General features: G+C 37.3%; 1 protein-coding gene across 3 annotated transcripts in view; it reads left to right on the plus strand.

Annotated features, from left to right (window-relative positions):
- The first annotated feature begins 11,265 nt into the window (after positions 1-11,265).
- The window catches only part of GRM1 (glutamate metabotropic receptor 1), a 421,403-nt gene continuing 416,066 nt past the window's right edge, over positions 11,266-16,602 (plus strand). For all 3 annotated transcript variants that reach the window (XM_063097650.1, XM_063097651.1, XM_063097652.1), the window contains exon 1: positions 11,266-11,965. In XM_063097650.1, the coding sequence (XP_062953720.1) occupies positions 11,266-11,965 (700 nt within the window). The remainder of the gene's footprint in view (positions 11,966-16,602) is intronic.

Genomic DNA, 16,602 nt, shown 5'->3' on the forward strand with positions numbered 1-16,602 from the left:
TGTTTTTGGCATGCTCCTGCCTTTTGCTGGGTGGTGGGGGCTGCCCATAGCTTTTGCCAAGGGTCCTGTGCACATTCTTGCCTTCTTCTGGGCATAGGGTGCTGCCCACAACTCCTGCCTAGGACACTGTGTGTCCTCCTGTCTTCTGCCAGGTGGTGGAGGCTGCTCATGGCTCATGGCTCCTGCCTAGGACCCTCTTAGTGGTCATCTAGAATTTTTTTTAACTTAAATATTCTCTGGGTCATCTTATCAGCTTCTGTGATTTAATTTATGCCAAGTTTCTTCACAGGTATTTTTTGATACATATCTCTTATCTGACATTTAAAATTATATACCAATTGCTTATGGGGCATTTCCTGTGGAATGTCTCAAAAGCACTTTAATGGATCTGAAATGAAATTCATCATTTCCTCCTACTTTGTAACATTTTCTTCTCCTATGTTTTCTATTTCAGTAAATAACACCACTATTTGCTAAATTATGTTAAATTCCAAAGTGGGGAGTCATTTTTTAAACTGTCTTTTCATGCTCAATCTCCACAGCATCCGGTTTCTATTGCTGTCCCTCCAATTTTTGTGTTTTATCTATTCTCACTGTAATGCCATAGTTTAATTGATTATTATCTTTCACTTTGATTACTTGAAACTACTTCTTTTCTTAATTTTTTTGAGGCAGCATCTCATTGTGCTTTTCATTTGTGTATCTCTGAATTCTCACTAGTCATGTTGAATACCTTTTCATGTACCTACTGACAATTTGTAAAAAAATTTTTATGAAGTGGTTGTTCAAGACTTTTGACCATTTAAAATAATTGACTTAATCATTTTATCATAGATTTGTAGAAGTTTGCACATAGATACAAGCTCTTTGTCATATACATCTCTACCTTTATATCTATCACACGTTTTCCCCATATGTTTTCATTTTCTCAGTTTTATCTTTTGAAGAATAAAAGATTTAAATTTTGATGAAGTCTAATTAATCTTTTTTTCTTTTATGATCGGTGCGTTTGGTGTCCCAAAATATCATTTTGCATCTCAAGATTACAAAGACACTCTTCTCTGTTTTCTCCTACAAATCTTTATAGTCCAACAGCTTTTTTTTTTTTTTTTTTTTTTACTGTTTTCTTTGCTTTCTCACATTGTTCAGGACCATGGTTTCTCTTCAATGTAGTTCACTTTCTCAAATCTAAAGTATAATGATGTTTCAACCTTCTTAGTGGCTATTTGCTGCCATCTCCCCAAACTCCTTAATGTGGCTTACAAAGCCCTTCATCAAGTCTTTCTCTCTCAAAGGAACTTCCTATCACTATTCCATCCTCTGCTAGCCTCTGAATTGGCTCTGCCAAATCATTTATATTCTTATTAAAGCTCCAAACTCTCTTTTACTTCAGGACTATTGCAGTTTCTCTGACTGGACTATCTTTTTGCCTATTCATTATCCTCTTCATCTAGGTAACTCCTACTTGTTTCTCAGTCTTGGTATCAATGTTGTTTTTCCTGGGAAGACTTTTTTGACCTTTGAAGACAGGTGCCCGTTCCATGTGGTCCCATAGCACTTTGGAGTTTTCCCTATTATGGTTATTTTCACACTATTCTGTTCTGGTTGTGTACTAGCTGTGTTTCTCACTAGACTACAAATTTCTGGAAGGGAAGGGCTATATCTTGTTCACTATGGTGTCTGCAGTACTCTACAGAATTTTTGTAATATAAAAAGGGTAATGGAATAGCTACAGTGATGAATAGGATTGGTGAAGATAGCATCTGTGACCTAGTGGAATCCATCATTATGAACTGAAGATATTTATTTCACATTTTGCTGTAATATTTTTAAAATTAATAAACATTTATTACAGAAATTAAAAAAGAAAGAGAAAAAATGAAAATTTTTATTATAGTGTTTTCTATAGCTAATAACTGTTAATATTTTGATGTAATTTCCTTGCAGCCTTTTTTAGCTGTATATGTGCTTTGCATGCTATTTACAAATAAACTTTGATCAAATAGTAAGTGCAGTTTTAAATTTTAATGGCTATTTCTTAAATAACCATCAAGATAAATCCATACATGGTGAGGCCAAAACTTAACAATGAAATTTTTAAAAGTACACTCAAATTTTTGTATCTGAGAGATTATTTTTCCCTTCAGAAATGCAATGATGCTGCAATTGCTCAAATATTTTTAGAGCTGATCTTCAGAATTGCTTTTAGAGCCTAAGAAATATAATTTCTCCAGAACCACAACTCATTTTTGGTTGAAAATTTATCCATTTAATCCACAAATACTTATTGAGTTCTAAGTACTATTTTAGGTTCTAGAGATTTAATTGTGAACAAGACGCTATTCTCTCCTTTCAAGAATCTTGATTACTTTTTATTATTTAAGAGTTTTGAGGATGATTGATCATTATCAGAAAATTAAGTGCACACTCAAAGGATGATAATTTGCTATGATTAATGATATTAAAAGCAATGCACTGCAGTTTATTAGAGCATTTTCATAACTACTCTAAAATTATTTTCATTAGTGGCAACATAGTTGGAACAAATTACTCTTTTGAAAGTGACCACAATAACTGTGAATGAGACCAACTAAAATGAAAATTAAAAAAAAAAATCAGTAATATAGTGTTACTGTATGATCTGATTTAAAAGTGCCAAATAAACACTTTTTTCATGATTTCCTTCAGAACCAGAAGCTTTCATGGATAAGCTGGATTTAAACTTACATTTTGAATAAGGGCAAATACATATAAAAGGTGAAAAAATGGGCGTAGTTTTTTGTGTGGAATGAGGTGTATAAGCTGAGGCATGGAAAAATGCAAGGCTTGTTTGGCTAAAATAGGAGAATGGGATCAAATATTAAGGGTTACATCAGAGTTACCTAGGAAACTTCAAAAATATGCCTTCACTGTTCTGACAACCTGTTGGGTATATCTGAGTCAGAGTTCTGTTTCTCTGGTCTGCTCCCTACCCCTGCCTTTCCACACCTTAGGGAAGGGAAGGGCTGAATATGAATAGTTATTATGTTTTGCTTCTGTAAACACCTTCCACATTCAAAGGACTTTGGGTGCTAGGTTAAGGAATTGAAACATCATTCTATTGGCAACTGGGATCTATTGCAGGCTTTGAGTCATGTAATGGACAGGTAAAGTCTGTGTTTTTGGTAGATCAATATTTTAGTGATATGTTGGATGGATAACAACCATATTGTAGATTTTCTGTTACTGTGAGGTAGAAACACAATATATTGCTGTTTAAACAAGAATAATAATTTAATTTGCTGTGTAAGTGTGACTGTAGTAAAATAAAGTTTTTTCAAAAGAAGATTTTTTTGGATTTGGAAATTTAGATACTTTTCTTACTTTAATTGTTCAAAAGTTGGCTGTGAGACTGTGCAAGTAGGTTACTGCCTTTATTAGAACTGTTATAAAAGATGGCTATTTTAAGCAAATAGAACAATCACCTGTAATGTTTATGCCCTCAACAGATGAAAGGCCCAAAGGAAAATAATTTAAATTCATTTTCTTTATTAATGAAAGTGTTTTCTGAGAAGAGAGTATCAGTTCAAAACTTAAGGAAGAATAAAAATAGGTATCAGTCAGTTCAGTTCATATGGTTGATTTTTATTACACTCAATTTATAAGTTTGGTAGTGTGACATGGTACTGCACCTAATTTGTTCTTTAAGCTCAGGTAAGGAAGATTCTTAGTTTCTTAATTTTTCCATCTATAAGACTATGGTAATATGTCTATTTTGCCAATCTCATGTGATGGTTTTGAGAATATTTTCAAACGTTTATCTTCAAAATGTATAGCCACAACATTAAATAAAGGTTAGTTTCTATTTATTTATTATCTCCTTTTTTACTGTTATAAAATTTCTAAGTTTATTTGCTATGGGATAACATAGGTAGTACAGTAATGAAAAGGGTTTCATCACGTTTGGAATACATTTCAGTACTTCAAATGTAGTAACGTTTGTAGTGTGAATATGTTTCTATATGGTTTTATACTAATTAAGCTAGTTACTTGCACTTGAGAAATTGTCTCAAAATAATTGCAATGTCTACATTTATATGAAGAATAAATGAGAAAAGTCTGTGAGCTGCCTGTCTTTGATCTTCTTAGAGAAATGCATAAACACAAGATGATAATTTTAGTGTTCAGAAAGAATATATTCATTCATTTATTTAACCAATATTGAACACCTATCATGAACCAGACATTGTTATAGGCACTAGGGATACAACAGGAAATAAAAGACAATAATTGCAGCCCTCATTGTGCTTCCAGAAAAATTGTTCGCCTTATTCTCCTCAGTTGTATTTTAATACTTTAAATGTTTTGACAATTCTGGCAGAATAGTATATGGCCAAATGTACGCTTCCCAGTCTACCTGTAAGAGTCCACAGAGCCCTTGATGATTTCTAATTGTGTATGGAAGCTGATGCTTTCGGTCTTATCTCTGTATAATCTATGTACTGTCATAGCCTAATTAACAGACTGATAAAATAATTGAATATATAGCAAATTTGGCTTCTTTTAGTTCTTATTTTTGAAAAATATTTTGTATATTTTGTTAATCAACCAAGCTTTATCAAAATATTTTGAACCTCTGAAAGGGAGAGGTTTTATTTTATAATTTTTATTGCCTTTTGTTCAGAACAAAAAGTGCTATTAAGGTATGGCAATTTCCTTCTTGATTAAAGCAATGTAGATAGCCAAATTGGATAAATAAACTGAAAATTCTCACTGGGGTTTGAGTTATCTTGCTGAATTCATGAATTAAATATTAGAATGTAAGAAATGTCATACTAGATTAAATCAGTTGTCCATGGAGCATGGCAGTTTTTGGAAAAGCATGATGTTCACTATCCATGACATTGATTTACCTTGAACATCCATTATATTCCTTTTGTAATACATTACTTATATCAATTTAATACAAAGACCTTCTTTGATCTCATTTCTATTTCAGTCAGCACTACCTCTTTAGTAATGAGTTTATTACCTCTTGTGTATACTTCACTTCCATATTCTAATGACTGTGTAAACTGTACTTTTTAACCTACTAAGTAGATTACACTCTAATTTGGCATACATGCTTAACTCATTCATTTTTTTTATCTAGCTCACCTCTTATCTTTTTCATATAAAGAGTTTGAATTTTCTACTGATTTTATACGGAAGACTTTACATCCATTAGTTCATTTCTAACCTAGACTTGTTCCTCTGTGATGTCCTTTATGATGAAGAGCAATGAGAATTATGTACACATTCATAAGAAGAGTGACCACAATTTTGTTAATGGGTGATATTTGCTTTATTACCATATAATGATGGTGAGCCATTCTGTTGTTTTTATTTTTACAGTAGCACACTAATCATTATCTTGAGATAATATGTCTGATATTCTTTTGCTTAATCTCTGCTAGATTTTATATTAGATTTCTCAGACCAAAACCTAACACTTTTTACCCTGCTACAAATCATACACAGAGTGTAATTGTGTATATATACCCCATTTTCTTTATCCAATCATCTGTTGATAAACATTTAGGATGGTTCCATATTTTGGTTATTGTGAATAGAGCTGTGATAAACATGGTAGTTCAGGTATCCCTTCAAAGTGATGTTTTCCATTCCTTTGGATACATACCCAGTAGTGGGATTGTTGGGTCATATGGTAGTTCTATCTGTAGCTGTTTGAGAAACATCCATGCTGTTTTCCAGAATGGCTATACTAATTTACAATCCCACCAGCAATGTATAAGAGTTCCCCTTTCTATACATCTTTTCTAGCATTTGTTATTTTCTGTCTTTTTGACAATAGCTAGTCTAACTGGGGAGAGATGATGTCTCAATATGGTTTTTATTTGCATTTCTCTGATGATTAGCTATGTTGAGCATTTTTTCTTGTATTTACCTGATTGCCATTTGTGCATCTTGTTTGAGAAAAGTCTGTTCAGCTCCTTTGACCATTTTTTAATTGGGTTATTTCTTTTACTGTTAAGTTGTTTGAGTTACTTATATATTCTGGATATTAGCCTCTTGTCGGATGCATAGTTCATAAATATTTTGTCCCATTTTGTAGGTTGTCTTTTCACTCTGTTGATTGTTTCCTTTGCTGTGCAGAAGCCTTTTAGTTTGATAAAATCCCATTAGTTTATTTTTGCTTTTGTTGCCTGTGCTTTTGAGGTGTTATTCATAAAATCTTTGCCTAGTCCTATGTCTTGGCAATTTCCCCTGTGTTTTCTTCTAGAAGTTTTACAGTTTCACTTCTTACGCTTAACTTTTTAATCCATTGTGCATTGATTTTTGTATATGGTGAGAGATAGGGGTCTACTTGCAATCTTCTACATGTGGACGTCTAGTTGTCCCAGCACCATTTACTGAAGAGGCTCTTAGTACCTTTGTCAAAGATCAGTTAGCTGTAAGTACATTGGTTTATTTTTGAGGTTTCTATTCTTTTTGATTGGTCCAAGTATCTGTTTTTATGCCAATACCATGCTGTTTTGGATATCATAGCTTTGTATATATTTTGAAGTCAAGGAGTGTAATCTTTCCCACTTTTCTCTTTTTGCACAGGATTATTTTGGCTAGTCAGGATTTTTGTTGTTCCATCTGAATGTTAGGATTGCTTTTTTCTGTTTCTGTGTATGTCATTGGTATTTTAATAGGAATTGCTTTGAATCTATAGGTTGCTTTGGGTAGTATGGACATTTTCACAATGTTAATTTTACCAATCCATAGTATGGAATGTCTTTCCATTTTTTTGTGTCCTCTTTCTTTCATCAGTGTTTTGTAGTTTTCATTGTAGAGATATTTCACCTCTTTGGTTAGATTTATTTCTAGGTATTTTATTTTTTTGGTGACTATTGTGAATGGGATTGCTATCTTGATTTCTTTTTCTGCTAATTTGTAGTTGGTATATAGAAACTCTACTGACTTTTGTATATTGATTTTATATCCTGCAATTTCACTGAATCTGTTTATCAACTCTAAGAGTTTTTTGGTGGAGTTTTTAGGTTTTTCTATATATAGGATCATGTCATCTGCAAACAGGGACAATTTGACTTCCTCTTTTCCAATCTGGATACTTTTTATTCTTTTCTTTTGTCTAATTGCTCTGGCTAGAACTTGCAGTACTATGCTAAATAGGCGTGGTGAAAGTGGGCATCCTTGTCTTCCTGTTCTTAGAGGAAAAGCTTTCACTTTTTTCCTATTCAGGATGATGTTAGCTGTGGGTTTGTTTTATCGCGTTGAGATACTTTTCTTCCATACCTCATTTGTTGAGTTTTTATCATTAAAGGATGTTGAATTTTATTAAATGCTTTTTCTGTGTCTATTGAGATGATCATATAATTTTTATCTTTCATTTTTTGTTGATGTGATCCTATTATCTTTCAATTGTATTTTTCCATGAACTTTTTTGATGTACCCCTCTTATTTGTTATTTGTGTGTAACTCATTATTTTAGTAATTCTCTTCAGTCCTACTAATAGAACCATCCTTTAGATGTCTGCACACATCCCTGCCTCTCATGGTGAAGCCTTTATTTTCAGAAACAGAAAGTATATTTTGGTGCTTTTGTCTTCTCCCAACTCAATGCCTTCTTATTTCTTATTTTTGTTCTATGTTTTCTATAGTTTGGTCTTAAATTATTATTGGTAAATTTAATTGATAATTTCAAATCAATACATTTGAATCTATTTTTTTCTTTAACACTCTTAATATATAATTTATGCATATGCACACATCTGCTATGTTATGATCCCCAAGTTTATCCTCTTTAAAATGATTTATTCCAGCCAGCTCAAATGTGTGGTTTTTACTTGGACTGTAAAATGAATTTGGGAACCAATAAATCTGAACATTTAATTATTCCTTTAGAAGGACAGCCTTTTCTAAACTACAGCAATTTGATATATTGAAGATATTCAACTGTGAGGTGCACATATTGAAGCTAAATGTGTACTTCAGAGATGTTACTTTCTCTAATCCTGGAAATCATAATTAATGGCTTATTTATCTTTGCACAGTCACTTTATCTATGAAACATTCCAGGAAAATTATGTTTAGGGCTTATCATGCTAGAATGGTGTTATTTAAAATTGAACTTAATGGCTATTAGAGAAAGCGAAGTACTATGGAACCTTGTGAATGCCCGTGTCTTGCTCTTCTTACAACAGACCTCCTACAGGGGGACAGGCAGAGAACCATTTTGCCCTTTATGTGAAGACAGAAACTTATCTCCTCCCATTTTCTTAAGTAAACATGTGGCTACTTCCAGATCTGAAATCTTTTAGCCTAAAGAGTGTGCACCTGGTTCAGTGCATTATTTGTGGATAAAGGAAACAAAAAAAATCCTCTTTAGATTGCCTAAAAAAGTTCAGAAAATTCTGATACTGGGGAAAAAAAGACAAGAACCAGAACAAGAAAGACCTTTTACTTTTGACTGGAGACATTGTTTCCTTTCCTAAGATTCATGAAACACACTGAAGAGTATTTGAATCTGTATCATGTGGTTTGTCCCCCTCTCGCCTGACATAATGCCATTCCACAGTATGATGATATGAGCAAGGTGATTATACAGGGACCCACATAAGCTGATCTCTCTGCTCTGCAGATGACACAAATAGAAAGCTTTGAAAGAGAGTGGAAAGGCACACTGTCACTTCTCTGTCTCCTCTGGAAAAGCTGGGACACATTCTGTTTAGCCGACTTGTTCCCAAAGGAATGTGACTTAACTTCCACTTTTCACACAGTGAAAAGCAATACCATAGACCTGTCGGGAAGGTAATGGCAGACTGGAAGGAATTTGGATACATGTTTTTCACTCCAGTGTTTTCATGTGACTTGATTCTCATTCTCAATTTAGTACATCTTGATCTAAAAACTGCAGCCACGATTTGCTTCTCCTCATTTGGCTTACCTAGGCTCATGATGTGAGCCTCTTTTCCCTCCTCCCACCCCAGGTAACCTCTTCTGTTTCTCTTGCAACCTACTCATAGATCCTTCCCCTAGATTCTACACGTGTATTTACCTTCTGTTTCCCTTGATAGGTACTTTATTTGCAGAGAGAGAGAAAACACAGTTGAGTTCCTGAGATATAAGCAAAGATACCCACCCCAAAGCAACCTAGGTGGTTCCCCACTCCCTTGGCCGGATCTGACTATCCATTTATCTGACAGCTTCTTTAAGACCGCTCCGGTAGTAAAGGTATTTATATCCCCCACTTCTCTCTGGCTTTTCTTCCCTCCCTCCTCTATTATACGACTGATTGTTATGCATGAGATAATAGACAAGCCTTGGGTGACCTCTTTTTTTTTTTTTTTCTTCTTTCTTTCCTTTTTTAAAAAATCCCTTCCTCCCTCTCTTTTTTTCCCTTGCGGTGAAATAGTGCTGAAGAAAGAGGGCGCTAGTGTACAGCCCAGATCGCATCCTTGCACCGTCTGGATTGGAGCTGAGGCGTCTGCGAACCGAGCGCGCGGCCGCGATCCTCCGGCTCGGGGACCACAGCGCTGTCTACTCCGACTCAGGTACGTCTCAAGTCCCCCATATCCTCCAAACAGACTCAGGTGAGCGGACGCTTCCCCGCGGCGAGCCCCAACCACAAGGGCCAAAGTCCCACTCTACCGGATTCCCACCCCCTGGTTCCAGGAGCATCCTCGCTTATTCTTTTCTTCTCGTCCTGCCTTCCTGGGAAGCGTCGGGACCCATGTGTGCCTGGGTTGTCTTCGTCTTTTGCCTGCCTCTCCTCCTGTCCTCTCACCCTCCGCCCGCTCCCGCAGCCCCTTTCTCATTCGACTCTCACCTTGAGGAAGGGAGCCGGGAAGGGACGGGAGAGGGAGCCAACTTCCAGCCCACGGCGGCTGAGATCTGCCCCCGAAGCGGTGGGGTTTGAATATGTACCTGCAGGAGCTCGGCGAGGCGAGGACAAGGAGAGTGGAGGGATGGTGGGGAGGCCAGGGGAGGAGTGTGTGTGTGTGTGTGTGTGTGTGCGCGCGTGTGTGTGCGCGCGTGTATGTGTCTGGGCGAAGAACACGGAGGGGGCAGTTGAAAGAGAGAAGGCGGGCGGGGGTGTCGAGGACCTGCAATTCACTGGTCAAAGCGTCCCTTGCGGGCCCTGCGGGGGGACGTCTCCAAGGCTGGACCGAGCACTGTCCAGGGTTCTGACGGCGGCACTGCTCAGGCTGCCGAGGCGGGAGCAACACCGGAGCTCCCCTCCGTTCGTTCCCTTTCCAGCAACTGGGCAAAGCCAAAAGGTCCCGATTTAGGCGAGTGCAGCAGCTCCTACCCCCTCCCCGCATCGCGGGAGACACGTTACCTGACCTGCACCTTGAACGTCTACAGTAAGCCTGGCTTCTTAGGGGGAAAACCTGCCAAACTCCGACCTACGGAGACTTTACCAGGCGTTGCCTTAGTAACTCATACGGATTTTCCCCAAGCTGGAACATTTACATTTACTACTTGGATTGTATGTCAGGGTCTCTTCCTCTCCTCGCAGTGAAAATAAAAGGTGCGCCCTTGGTTAACATTCATTTTAAAGTAACGTTTCCATCTTTGCAATGAGTTTCCAAATTTTCTTCTGGGAAAAAAGTTGATCTTTTCAAATCCGGAAAGTTCTCTTAGGGTGAAAGACCTACCCCTCGCCTCCTCTCTCCTCCCTCCCCCGCCGTCCCCCAGGTCAAAAAGAACCGTAGGCATGTGGGGACCAGGAAGGGACTTGAAGCTGGAGCAGCAGGCGAGTGGGCAGGGCTCTGCGCCGCCCGGGACCCGCGAGGGCACCAGGGCAGGACACAGCACCTTTCTCATTGACCAGAGCTGCCTCCAGAGCCGTCTGTCCAGCCGATATCGCGATGTACCAAAATGAAATGGACCGGACAACTGTTCACCTCACTGACCCCAGGTCCTGTAATCACTGGGCTTTGATTTTCTCCCTCTTTTGTCAGCAGAGTCCAGCTCATTGCTGCCAACACAACGCCCATTGGACCCTGGATCAGTTCACCTCGACGCCCCGCTGAAGAACGGAAACTCGAATTCCCCTGAAACGCCCCCACGGCGTGGAGGACCAGGTGGCGGAGGCGGAGGGGAGGAAGACGGTGGCGGGGACTGCGGCGAAGGCGGGGGACCGACAGCGCCGGCGGGGGGCGCCAAGCCGGGAGAGGCGGCGTCGGGCGTCTCCGTGGCGGGAGCAGCGAGCCTGCGGGTGGGACCCGCGCAGAGGGCGGCTGGCCGGCCGTGGACGGCGTCCTCACCACCATGGCCCGGCTCCTGTTGGTTTTCTTCCCAGCGATCTTTCTGGAGATGTCTCTTCTCCCCAGGAGCCCCGGCAGGAAAGGGTTGCTGGCGGGAGCCTCATCTCAGCGCTCCGTGGCAAGAATGGACGGAGATGTCATTATTGGGGCCCTGTTCTCGGTGCACCACCAGCCTCCGGCCGAGAAGGTGCCCGAGAGAAAGTGTGGGGAGATCAGGGAGCAGTACGGCATCCAGAGGGTGGAGGCCATGTTCCACACGTTGGATAAGATCAACGCAGACCCGGTGCTCCTGCCCAATATCACACTGGGCAGCGAAATCCGGGACTCCTGCTGGCACTCTTCCGTGGCTCTGGAACAGAGCATCGAGTTCATCAGGGACTCTTTAATTTCCATTCGAGATGAGAAGGATGTGCTCAACCGGTGCCTGCCTGACGGCCAGTACCTCCCCCCAGGCAGGACTAAGAAGCCCATTGCGGGCGTGATCGGCCCGGGCTCCAGCTCCGTAGCCATTCAAGTGCAGAACTTGCTCCAGCTCTTCGACATCCCCCAGATCGCTTACTCTGCCACGAGCATCGACCTGAGTGATAAAACTTTGTACAAATACTTCCTGAGGGTTGTCCCTTCTGACACTTTGCAGGCAAGGGCGATGCTTGACATAGTCAAGCGTTACAATTGGACCTATGTCTCTGCAGTCCACACGGAAGGTAGGCATTACTTTGGGGAAAGAAAGGTACTGAGAAAACCAGAGCATTGCATGATGTGCTCCTGGAATTCCTGTTTATTTCTAGCACTGTGAGGAACAGACTTTACCCTTCTCAGTACACGCCCACCCAGGCATTGACTTTTATCCTTATTCCCTTAGAATTGTAGTGTAGAAAAACTCTATCCCATGGTATTTCTGGGATAGTAGGAGCTGAAAAGATATCAAACTCTCCATGCAAAGTGCTCAGCTGTAGTTTTTAAGACTTACATGACTGTTTGCCCTCATATTTGGAGTTTGTGTTTGGAAGGCTAATTTGCCCAAGGTTATAGATATTACCCTTCAGTGACTGGCTATGAGTTTCCAAGCTTAATGAGCTAATCAGTGTGAGTGATTAGCAAAAAGAAATCACTGTCCCATAAATTGGACTTGAAAGCTTCATCTTGCCTTGAACAACTGAAGATGTTTTTTGTCCTCTTGTGTTCCTTCCTACACATCCAAAACTTGCCTGTGAATGGAGGATTAATGCAGTCGTTTCCCTCAGTATATCAGAAACTTATTTTTAACCTGGGGTAACTTAAATACAAAGAAAAAGTATATCATTTAAACCATTTACTTTTCTCCTTACTTTATACGTTAAAGTTGTCCAGATTCCCTCACTCGATCAAGAATTATTCTGTTTTATGAGAAATAGCACTGATGACCCACTGGATTTGAATCTTGGCTTCAAGTCTTTTTCTTCTAACACAATGATTTTGCTCACTAGAATTTAAGGTTAGATCAGTTATAAATTTCTAATGAAAGGATAGCAGATGTCAAGTTTACAATGGCATTTTAAAATTAAATAGATTTACCTGAGATTAAAAGCTTGGATTTTTCCAGAGACTTATATATGTAAATTCTCAAAAAAAATTCTTATGTAAAGGTTTTCTTTATTCCCTTCACCTTATTCTATATAGATTTTTGGATAAAACAAGGTTTTTGAGCTCATCTACTCTTACGTCCCCTAGTAGGTTTATAAAGAAACTGAGGCCTTGATTATAAATTAATGCCTAGGATGATTCACGTGTATATGATGGTACATAGAAGAAAATCATGAGGGTATTGATGCATTCATATTTCTTAAAATCAAGGTTAAAAGAAAGGCCATAGGCATGGCTTTGTGTTCTTTTAATATTTACACAATATTCCTTATTTGTGTAAGGTCTGATTATAGAAATTAAGAAATATTCTTACTGAAGTGGTTATATGGTTACTGTTAATGAAAACAGATGCTTTAATTTATAAAGGGAAGAGAGTTTTCAGAACAAACAAAAATAATGTAGACTAGTACATTTTGATTTCAGAATTTGCTTTTGGAAAAAAACTTTTTGCTGCAATACTGTGACTTCCAAAAACTGATTCATGTTTCCAAATCTTAATTATGAGCTATATACCTCTTTTTGAACAGAAACTTATTACTTTTTATAGGACTCAAATTTAAGCTCAGATGTTAATTCCTTACATTTTAATGTTTAGTGCTAAATTCCTGCATTTTAATACTTAATACTATTTTTTCTAGTGCTTACATGAAATATTTTGAAAGCACAAGTTAAAAACGTGTTGAACAGCAGCACTAGATAGATCTCTCTAAATGGAATGGCAAAATTTGGATTGAATGAGATTTACTTAAATATTTAATAATCCTCTCTCCACTGAATTAGATAATTGATTATTGATATTAGAAGTGTAAGTTTTTCTTTCAGGAAGAAGTAATGCTTCATCATTTTAATGTAGTAGTTTATTATCCATATTTTATTACAAGATTATTTTATTTGGGGGAAGAATGAGAGTAGAAGAAAGACTCCCAGCACCCTTCCATCTGTTTACCAATTGTAACACTTTGCTAAACACAATTGCTAATAGTGGGTTGCTTTCTGACAACTAGGATTATGTTTTTGGAAACTTAATTGGACTTGTATTTGCTAATTTTGTTGAAGAAGGACTCATAGCATACTTTCACCCATGTATTAATTTAGATTATTTTGTTTCCTTTCTGCCATCTGACTGGTGCTGTATGGCAGAGACAATGTCCCCATACTATTAGAGTAATTGACTAGATTGTGTTCATAGAATCACATCGTAGCCAACTTTTGTATTTATTTTGTTACCAAGCGATTACACCATTCACCTTGCCATTTATATATATATCTTGTTTTTTTCTCAAAGATTTTTAATTCTTCTCTTATTAGACATAGCATTTGTGAAAACTGTTTCTTTTACTTTTTTCTATCTGCAAAGAAATTTTGTGTAAGCCCCTTTGTGTAAGCTCCAGCTAATAATTCATTTTTCCTGAGGCTCTGTCCTGCTGCCTCTCAGAGACCCATGGTTTACTGGCCTACAGGCACTTTCTTGGATCAGTTAGTAATTTTCTTGCCTTCAGACTGATGGGGTCACCTACTGGTGACAGTTCCCTGTCAAATAGCAGCTAAGACCACATATTAGTGCTGTCTCTGCCATCTGGGCACTATTCTGCAAGAAAGCCAGTTTGTCTGGAGATTGGCAATTTGGAGTTTAGAAATTCCGGGACCTCCAGTGACCTTCACCTCTCCTTTTCAAATCAGCCATTCCCTAGTCAATTTATCATTACTATTTCTTTTATTAGAAGTTAATCTAGTATAATATCAAAAACACTAAGTGACTAGACTAGTGTACCTTCATTTCTACAGTTAATTTTGATAACTTAAAATCATAGATTTTAAACATCTTTTTAAAATAAATATTTTCAGAGAATAAATGTCCCAATGGTTCTTATATTTTTTTATTACTTTATTTTATATTAAAGTTAAGCTTGGAGGAATTTTTTTTAACCAGGTAGAATTCATTGTTACATTCTTTTACATTCTTTTCAATCTTGTATCACATCATTTGTGCCACACTTGTCCTCTGGTCATGATAACTGTCATTTTACTTGACATAAAAAAAAAAAAAATCAGTGCACATAAAGTTATCTGCAATAGAGTCTCCAAAAATTTTTAATGATTGGTTCCTGAGAGGAATGTTGAGATGGATCTGGGGGGTGGCAGTATTGAAGCAATAGATAGAGCCTTATCCACAAATAACATTCAAATGAACTTAGGAGCAAGCTGCTGACCTGGAATGTATGTCTTTAAATATGCTAAGCATAAAGCACAAAAATAGCCTATTTCTGAGAAGAGTATCTTGGCCAAGGACACTATATTGCATTCTTCTGATACAATGCAAATTCCCCATCAAAACCAAGTTTATTATTTCAAAAGGGTTGTGGAAAGCAATACTTAAAAATAATTCCAATTGATTATTTTAAAGCATTGAATGAATTTAATAAAGACTATTCTTTGAGTTTAAAAGTTTTTTGTTTGTTTTTTGTTTGTTTTGGATAGGATAAATTTTTGTTTAAACCTTTACCTCTTAGTATTTTGTCTCAGATAAGTACTGATATGATAAGAGGTTTAGTGATGTTGCTTTCCTCATGAAAATATTCACTTCAGGTGGCCTTTTGTTTATGGTTTGGTTTTCATTGTGGTGAAACTTCTTTTGACATTTGCTTATATTTTATATGAAATTGGCCTTCTTTGGCTTCTTTTCAGAATCTGATGTTTTCTTTTTAGAAACTTTTTATTGATATAAAACAATTTAAAAGACTAATGACTGGCAACAGAGGAAAGTCCTCCAAAGTCAGAAATACATAAGTTAACCATTACTTTAGCTAATGCAATTACATATGATAATTTTATACCAATCAAATGTATTTTCTACATATATGATCCTATCTGTGCACCAATAACTTCTCTGTACCTTTCTCATTTTTTTTTTTTTTTTTTTTTTTTGCAGCTGTTGAGTATGGGGAACTGAACCCTTGACTTTGGCATTGTGATGCTGTAAGGCTGTGCTCTAACCAACTGAGCTAACCAGCCAACCCTTTCCTGTCTTGATTACAATCTATTTCACAGGAAGTTACCTCAATATATAACTCTATTTTAGCATATAATAAGGAATGGGAGTGTCTTGAAAGGTTATTTAGGCCAACCAATTAAGGATGCTTAGAACAGCACAATTTTATCCTTGCTCATACTGTACATCTTTAAATTATGATTAGCATTTCTAATGAGAGTGGCATAATATAGGTATTAAATTCAGAAGGAGAATTTCACCTATCTCTTAGTTCTTCTATAAAATAACTTGAACCTGGCTCTGAAGTTTCCACCAATTCTCCAATGACAACTGGAAGTCATCCAAAATAATTCAGTCTTCTTCCATGTGACATTTGTCATCAATGAATCCTCCCTTTTTTATACCATACCTCACCATACATTCTGGTTTCAGTTCCTCACCACCATAGCTGACTCCAGTATATCTTAGATCAATTAATACCACAAAGCGTTTCAAAAAATATGTGCTGCTATTAGGTCATATCTCCTTCTTTTTATGATTGAATAGTTATTAATGTTGTTATAATTACTACTATTATATCCAAGAGTAAGACTTTGATTTTTTTAAAAATGTAAAATATTATCTTAAATTTGCCTTTCTAACTTATCACTAAGTTCTGGGATTTTGAGTATTTAATTGAATTGTTTAATTAATTCATCCTAGCTGTGTCCTCAGGATTTAATTATATAC

This window comes from Cynocephalus volans, chromosome 5 (genome assembly GCF_027409185.1).
Source record: "Cynocephalus volans isolate mCynVol1 chromosome 5, mCynVol1.pri, whole genome shotgun sequence".
NCBI classification, from domain to species: Eukaryota; Metazoa; Chordata; class Mammalia; order Dermoptera; family Cynocephalidae; genus Cynocephalus; species Cynocephalus volans.